General features: G+C 41.8%; 1 protein-coding gene across 1 annotated transcript in view; it reads left to right on the forward strand.

The window, feature by feature from the left end:
- LOC148098655 (phospholipase A and acyltransferase 4-like) overlaps positions 1-5,518 on the forward strand; it is a 28,982-nt gene extending 23,464 nt beyond the window's left edge. The window contains exons 5-6 of the mRNA XM_087851445.1: positions 3,411-3,628; positions 5,405-5,518. Of these exons, the coding sequence (XP_087707571.1) occupies positions 3,411-3,628; positions 5,405-5,488 (302 nt within the window). The 3' untranslated portion in view covers positions 5,489-5,518. The remainder of the gene's footprint in view (positions 1-3,410; positions 3,629-5,404) is intronic.
- Positions 5,519-8,961: the final 3,443 nt, after the last annotated feature.

Consider the following 8,961-nt stretch of genomic DNA (forward strand, 5'->3'; position numbering starts at 1 on the left):
AATCACACTCCCCAAGCGTACTCTAAGAACAGGGTCTAGGTACCCTTGCCCCTGGAGGGGGGAACTGCACCCAGACCCAGGTGGTGTTACCCTTTTCCCTGCGGTGGGGAGAAGCAGACTGCCCCGACTCCGCAGCAGCAGGGAGGCCCCACACTCCAGACCCCAGTCGGACGGCCAACTCCTCCTCCTGGCCCCCCGCTCCAGCAGGTCGCAGAGAACGGGAGTGTGAGAAGACTCCAAAACCTCCCTCCACCCGCTCATATGTAGTGTTGATGCATGTGTGTTCTAAGGTGCATTTAAAACCCAGGAGGGCATGGAGCTACCTGCCAGAGAGCAGCAGGTAAGCGCACAGCCCCTCCTGATAGCCCTCAATGTCTACATGTATTTAAAATTGAGAGGTGGGCAACGACGACAGGGGTGAGGTGTAAACCCTGATGGTCTTTTGGAGTCCGTGTAGCGTGCCCACCCCCAAGATCCTATATGTATGTGCCAGGGAAAGGAACAGCAGCGCCGCCCAGCCCCACAGAGCCCGGGACAGCCCACCTGACCCCACCACAGAAAACTGCACCCACCCCGTCATCCACTCATCTTCCAGACTACACAAGACAATAGACGCCCAGGCTGAGATCTTCCTCCACCTCTCCTGTATCTCCCCCTCCTGCAGAGTGAGTTCCTGAAGAGAGGAGAGCTCCCAGGTGGCTTGATGCACTGGCAGTACCCTGCACCAGGGCCGGGTCCCCATACACCCACCCGCCCACAACCCCAGCAACATACCAACATACCAGGAAGGATACTGAAGAACCTCCAGGCCAGAACCAGCAGACTGAGAGAATGCTTCGTCCATCAGGCTGTCAGGATGCTGACCATCTCTGAATCAAGAAGGGAGGCCCATCTTTTGCCGTCTTACAATGCTGTGACTGCAGCCATTCCCCAACTCTCTGTGAATGGTACTCATGGCCATTGATCAGTAGGCTATGATTAGTAGTCGTTGATCAATGGTCATAAGAATTTACATATTAAAAATCATTCTAACCTCCCAGCCCATTGTTCATTCAGTGGTGCTAGTTTCAGTCACTGAGCAAGTGTACTGTTTGTAAGATTGGGGAAACCTACATGTGAGCTGAGACTGAAGAAGTCACTTGGATGAGTGACGAAACGTTTCTCCCACTGAAAACGCTACGTCCAGATGAACAGAATCAACCTTTTGGGATTTATTTACCTGGATGATTAAGCACACATCAAGACCTTATTTTATTAATATTTTTAAAATGATAGCAGAACAAACAAAATATTTTCCAGCACAAACAAGCTCAAACGTAGCACAAATGTCTGACATCAATTTTGTTTGATTTGGGTAACGTGGGGGGGCTGGTTGACCTCCGATGACCTCTAGAAATTTAAATTTCTTTAAAATGATAAAAGCACAAACGAAATTTTTTGCAGCACAAACCAGCACTTTTGTTGGATTTGAAGAAGGTGGGGGGGGGGGGGGGCAACTTCACTCACATCTGTCAGAGTAATTGAGGATAAAACACAAAAAAACATGAAGGACATTTTCCTGGCCTGACTTTTTATAGCAGATAACCGCCTTAAAAATATTCTGAAGTAGAACAAAAATGGAAGAAAACAATGAATCAACATATGAACATTACCTCACACTGCTGAAGTGAAGCAGAGCAAAGTTACAGATTTTTTTTATTAGAGACACAGCTTAGTGTTTTGCAATTTGGCATATTTTAAAAGTTTACATTTTGTCAGTATTGAACAGCAGAAATAAGGCTTTCTTGTCATTTTTGAGGTCAGTTTTGAAAAACAAAAGAGGCCGACAGCACTGAACACAATGGTAGACTGGTGCGCAGTAAGCAAGTGAATAATGCAGAAAAACTAAGATTTTTTAAATTGGTCACTGAGTACAATGAGAGAGAGAGAGCTGTGCACAAAGTGTGATTGTTATCGTGGTGGACCAAAAACACCCAAAGTAATAGGTTAATTGATTAATCTAAATCGAGAGGGGAATTTTTAAAAAAATATATCTTTTTCACGGTTGAGGATAGAGTGGACTCAGGTGTGGAGCTCTGAATGCAAGCAGTGCATTTATTTACAGTGGAATAAAGGTTGACAATAGTTTGAATGTGTAAATAGTGGCTGGTGCGTCCTCCTTCCCATGCTCAGACTGTGCGTGGTAGTGAGTTCCCGTCTCTCCTCCAAGTGTCTCCTTGTGCTTGTGAATATCCTCCGTCCCAGTTCCTAGTCGCACACAGACAACAAACAGTAAATCACCAAATAGAGCTGACAACACTTAGCAATGCAAATGGCTTGTAACACTACCACGCTTAGTGAAATACTCCAGCGCTGTCTGTCGCTCAGCCACACCATTAAATAGTCCTGCCTAAGATGGTGGATGATTGGCAGCAGCTGGTGAAGAATCGGTCGCAGGTGAGGCAGCGCAGAGCGGCAGTGCTTCCAGGTTGGAGGTCTCTTGTTGCTACACGACCTCCGTAAACAATCGCAACGGAGGCAGAGAGAGAAACAGGGCGAAAGAGAGGAAAACACACACACATATACACACATAGGTAGGTCGACCGGTCTGGGCACCGTCCGACCCTGACAATCTTTAATATATTTCTTTTAATATATCTCTAATATATTAGAGATATATTAAAAGAAATATATATATTTTTAATATATGTAGTTATGTCCCCTGGCTAGTCTAGTAAATAAGAAGGACTAAGATAAAGTTAAAATAGAAAAGAGGAGTCAAGATGGCATTTTTAAAGGTTTATTTTCTGCTAGTTTAAATCTCTTTGGTTCAGACTGACATTTAACTTCAGGGAGAACTAAGGCCAAGATAACAAACAAAACATCCCTAACGAAAAATACAAATCTGGTCAACATATGAACATTACCTAATACATCATATATATATATATATATATATATATATATATATATATATATATATATATATATATATACACATAAATATGTATTTACACATAAATGGTAAGTGGCCTGTATTTGTATAGCGCTTTACTAGTTCCTAAGGACCCCAAAGCGCTTTACATAACCAGTCATCCACCCATTCACACACTGGTGATGGCAGCTACATTGTAGCCACAGCCACCCTGGGGCGCACTGACAGAGGCATGGCTGCCGGACACTGGCGCCACCGGGCCCTCTGACCACCTCTAGTAGGCAACGGGTGAAGTGTCTTGCCCAAGGACACAATGACCGAGACTTTCCAAGTCGGGGCTCGAACCGGCAACCTTCTGATTACAAGGCAAACTCCCAACTCTTGAGTCACAATCGCCACATAATTCAAGGAAGATTTCACAATCAGCAGCATGTTTATTTTTGAACATGTTTTGTTTATTACAAATGATCTAGCACTGTGTCTTTCCAAAATGCAGATGGTCGTGTCCTGAAGGAGAAGATATGGGATGTGGTTGGAAAACATGAATGGAATGTCAATAATAGTCTTGACAAGAAGTACAAACCCCATGCATTCAATGAGATTGTGCGGAAGGCCAATGCAATGGTGGGCAAAAACCTAAAGTACAACGTTGCCTCATATAACTGTGAACACTTTGTCACTGATCTGCGCTACGGCAAGGCTAAGTCCCAACAGGTGGGTTTGGGTTTATGTATATGAATGATATATGATATATGAATGATAAATGTATAACATTAATTGTGGTGGGGGGTGAACAATGGCTACTACACTCTATGCAGTTCAGCTGACTTACATTACCTTCATTTGAATGACGACGTACACACAGTTTGGCGTCTTGAAAATAGCCAAATCTTGCACCCAGCCGTTAGTAAATTGGATGTATGCCTCCAGTGATTTGTAATTACAAAACTGGTTCACAGTGTAAGTGCTTACTCCACAAACAAGATACGTAAGATATCAGGGTAGGGCAATGGCGGTAAGTCGTCGGGGTCTTTACTCCACTGCCGTATTTCACATGGGTCCACATTTGCGATACACTCTATTTTTTGCAAGTACCAGCGCTTCGCCTCTGGATGCAATCGGTCTCTATACCGTCCATTTTCTTTTGAGCTGCTTTTAAGCATGTTTCTTGTAGTCATCGTTCTAACACAGTGTGTTTGTTTGTGTGGCCCCGGAAGATGGCACCGTGCTCCCACAATACATTGCGGCGTGCCGTCAATTCCAATAGCAGTTGATAGCAGTTTTGCATGACTCTTAAAAGTGAGTGTAGTGTAGTATTTAATTTCAATTTTATGTCCATGGAGATTTTGAATATGGACTGCAAGGTGAATTATTTTCTTCCGTTCCAAATTCCAGGAAGCTAAATCTGAAGATGAGTGTTAGTAGAGAGTAAGAAATGTGTTGGGGCATCTACCTTTTTGTCAGAATTCTACCTTTAGTCTTTTAGAGGGTTAAGTCCCAACTAAAGAGATCACTTGGGTGAGTAATGAAATGTGTCTCACGCTGAACACTGCACTGCATCCAGATGAATAGAGTAAAAGCTTTCTCTGTGGTCAGAATTCTTCAGACTTTTTTTTCCCAAAGTCATCACTCCAATTTTATTTATTTATTTTATCAGTGGACCTAATCATCTTCCATACAACTTAGCAAATGCACTCACTTTGACATTTACACTATGTCACAACCAATGTTCCCTCTACTTTTTCATGTGTCTGAGCAAACACACAAACTCCCTCAGCGGTCCCTTGGACCACTCTGAGCAAAATCAAATGTGTGCACTGTGGTTACATTTTTGTTAGAATACTTTTAATTAGGTGCTTTAGTCTACTTACAACAAAAATTTTTAAAAAAAATCTTGTCGATAACCTGTATGTTATCAACAAGTTAACATACACTAAGATTATGTTAATGCTATTGCAAGTAAAAATAATTTGAACTCCAATATTGAAAACACACTTAACATTTTTTTTTGTATTATGAAGATGAGCCAGTGTGTGAAACTCATGCTGTACACTGGGTGAGATTATCCGACTGTGGACTGGGAGAGAGTCCTGTAACTCTTTGTCTGCAAAATACAGTATATAATGATCAATGTTGGGCAAGTTACTTTGAAAAAGCAGACAATTATAGTTATTAGTTACTTCTTCAAAAAAGTAACTGAGTTACAACAAAGTTATATGCAGCTATTCATCTAAAAATGCAGCTAAGGCATTTTTGTTAATAAACATTTCAAATTAATTAATTATGTATTACAGTGTTTATTATTTTTTGCTGTCTGTGTTATTATGATTAAAAACAAAACATTAACAATAAACAAAAACTACATGTCATTCTAACACTTATGTTCAGCATTTCTCAGAGTTGTGCATTGTCTGGATGGCATATTAAGAGAATTTTCTGCTTGTAATTTTCTGTGCAGATCAAGTAAAAGATGTTTTTCTCTTTCTCCAGGTGAAAGTGGCAGCAATCTCAGCTTCAACAGTGGTTGGGACCTTGGCTGTTGTTAGCACTGTGTTGGGTATAGTTTTACGCTAACTAATTCTGATGGGAATCTAATTAAAGGACAAATAAGTTTTGAGTGCTAAACTACTAATAGAAAAGGCAATTGCTCAAATAAATTACAAATCCCTAACAGTCTACTTTTTATTTCCAAATTTGTTTTCGTATGTTCTTTCTTTGAGTATAACTGATCCTTCAGTTTAACCTCTTTAGCTCCAAAGGCTTTTCTGAGGTTCCTTCTTGGAAATGACATGCCCAAAATTAATAGAATATTTCTCTGCAATTACAAACTCTTTGTAAACAACCTTGTCATCAGAATAAAACCATAATCTGTGAGATGTCATCAGAGGTGTAAATATGTGTGTCAAAGTAACTGAGACTGGAACAAAGAAAAATAAGATTTTTTTTCTTTCATAATTTTTTAAATATTTTATAGTTTATAATTCCTTTGAAAATATGCTGCAGTAGACAATAAGTTCCAGAAAACCAGGAACCACCATATAAACATTATCTGTGCAAGGACTGATGCTGCTGAATTGAAAAACAGCAATTGTTTTAATGGAGACATTTACAGTGAGCGATGTACAAACAGAAATGAGGGTGTCAAGGACAGCACTAAGAAAAAGACCTGAACTGGGGAAAACTAATAAACCTGAATATGAACATGAACATGCAGCATACAGGGAGAAACACGGAATGAGGGCAGAGAGATGTAGAGAAACACAAACTAACGCAGACGAACCGACAATGAGCCCTGAGTCGACAGACTCAGGCCCATGACAGACCTGGTGTCCCATACCAATCCACCGGAGGAGGAGTTGATTAGGAGTTGTAGGGTTACAAACAAGTTTCAACTCCAAATCCACGGGGAAGCCAATGCACTGATTGACGATCACCAAATAAAGTGCCTAGGCAAGTGGCATGACTCATCACTCGACGACAGAGACAGTGTCTGTAGTACAGAGAAGCAGGCTGTAGAGTGGCTAAAGAAGATTGAGGGCTCAGGCCTGCCTGGCAATTTCAAGGTCTGTTTCAAGGTCTTCTTGCTATTCCAGCATGGTATGCTAGCAAGACGCTTGTGGCTCGATTATTACCAACGTTTCATAACCACAAACTCAGAGATCCACTTCCACAGCTGTGGCTCTCACATCTGGGAGCTGGAATCCATCTTGATTGTATCATTTCTGCTTTTATTATTACGTAATGACCTTTTTTTTTTTTTCCATCAAATCGGCAATAAAGTTATAGTAAAAACAGGACAGCCTTCATGTGACTAGTCTGCTTTCACTTAAACTAAATGATGATTAAAAGAACAACATTTGGAAAGCTGTTCAATTAACCAAAACCCTAGATTTGGTTCAAATTAAGGCTTAAAAACATCAGGGTTAGGGTTTGTGAAAGAGAACACAATGAACCCTCCCCACCTCATCCAACAACTGGGTGGTTGGATAGAGGGTCACTGGAAATGCACGGGCCACCGCACGTCATGCGTAGCCCCCCATTCCCTTTCCTCGTCACAGTGCCCCTCCTTCTTTCCCTGGGAAGCGACCAGCCTCTTTGGTCACTCCCCATCATATGGGACCCTATATGTAGTGACTTACGTTTGTTTTAGTATTGTAAAACATTTATCTTATCTGTTTTTTTCGTTGTCACTGGAGGATAGCCATGTAGCCCCCAGGAGACCCTGAGACAGCAACCTAGGTCCCTCCCCCTTGCATAAATATCTACATTTAGTTTTTCAGCTTTTTGATGTTTTACGTTCATCTATTATTTGTTGTTTGTCATTCTCGCTGCAGGATGGCCGTGTAGCCCCCAGGAGACCGTGAGACAGCAGCCTAGGTTCATCCCCCTTGCATAAATGCCTATATTTATTCTTTTATTCCTGTTTTTTAGTATTGCAAAACATTTTTCTTATCTGTTTTTTTCGTTGTCGCTGGAGGATGGCCACGTAGCCCACAGGAGACGAGTAATTTGATATTTAACATGTCAATATCCGACTTATGGTAGGTAAATTATTTTATGTTTAATATGTTAGGGAAATAGGGTTAGGGTTAGGAGAAAATAAGATGGGGGCTCGATTACCGAAGGCAATCGGGCACAAATGCGCAGGCCAACCTTGCTCCCGGGTCAAGGAACCATGTCCCTCACTTGGTGCCCTGAAAAAGGGAATATTTTAGCATCCTGAGTCTGAGGCTTCCGGATGGGGGAGGGAGGGGGAGAGGGAGGGAGAGAGAGAGAGAGGGGCAAGAGAGGGAGGGAGAGAGAGAGGGGGGGGGGGGGTTTGAGTTTGGGTTCTAGGGTCATCCCAGCATAGGGTTAAAGGGGGTTAGGTTTAGGATTGAACTCAGGGTTGGGCTTCAGGGATAAGGGTAAGCCCAGCATGGGGTTAAGACTGGTTAGGTTTAGGATAAACCTCAGGGTCAGCATGCTACATCAAATATATACAGACAGGCAGAATCAAGGCAACAACAATCACAGCAACAATAAAAAATAATAAGAGACAACTATGTACATTATATGGACTCTATGTCCTTCAAAAACTTTTTTCATTTAACCCCTTAGGGTGTACAGTGTCTAATTTGGCAATCCAGACTCTCTCAGCCTTCCTCCTCTGCTGAGCTGTCCATCTGGGATTAGCCTCTTTCACTGTGGCCCTTACAGATTCCCAGCCATGTGACAGGAAGTGTTTCACCAGATAAGTGTGTGTGTTCTTTTTTCTTAACACGTTATATCTGTGCTGGGTGAATCTGGTCAGGAGTGTGTTGCCTGTCTCACCAACATATTGGATTCCACATTTTCTGCAGGTAATCAAATAAACACAGTTCTTGGAGCGTGGAGTACCATTGCACTGTGAGCGGAACACATTTCCGTTTGAAAAGCTGCGCAACCATTTTTGGTGCTTAAAATATTGCCCCTGGTCTCTGAGTTTCGGCTCAGAGAGAGGTGAAACTTTTACCTTAATGAGGAAATCCCTCAGGTTTCTATTCCTCCTAAAGGCAGCTATCACCTTATAATCTCCCTGCAATTGGGTTCTCTGGACAAGATCTTGAAAGTTGTTCTTAATCACTCTGATCAATTTGCATGTTGATGGGGCATATGTCACAACCACTGGCAGAATAGGAGTGATTTAAAGTATTTCCTAAGAAAAGAGCGACAGTACCCTCTAGTGGTGAGAGCTGAAAATAGAATTTTGGTCGCTGCTCTGAAGTCAGTTTGCTGGGTGCAAATTCTATGAAATCTTAATAGTTGGGACTTAATTAAACCAGCAAACATATGTTTTGGGTGAAAGCTTATTTTAAACAACAGAGCATGTGTGTCCGTGGGTTTGAAAAATACTTTAATGTCCAATTTGTGGGTCTGTGGGAAATTTGGGCCTTTGAAGGTGGTTGTGTCCAAAACGTCAATTGTGGTTTTGCTAATTGTGTATTTGAGTTTTATTGAATCATTATGATTATTCTGAGTGCTTAGAAACGTTTCAAAATCCTGTTCAGAACGGTGCCACACTCCCC

Source organism: Neolamprologus brichardi, chromosome 14 (assembly GCF_056152115.1).
Source record: "Neolamprologus brichardi isolate AB-2024 chromosome 14, ASM5615211v1, whole genome shotgun sequence".
In the NCBI taxonomy this organism is placed as follows: domain Eukaryota; kingdom Metazoa; phylum Chordata; class Actinopteri; order Cichliformes; family Cichlidae; genus Neolamprologus; species Neolamprologus brichardi.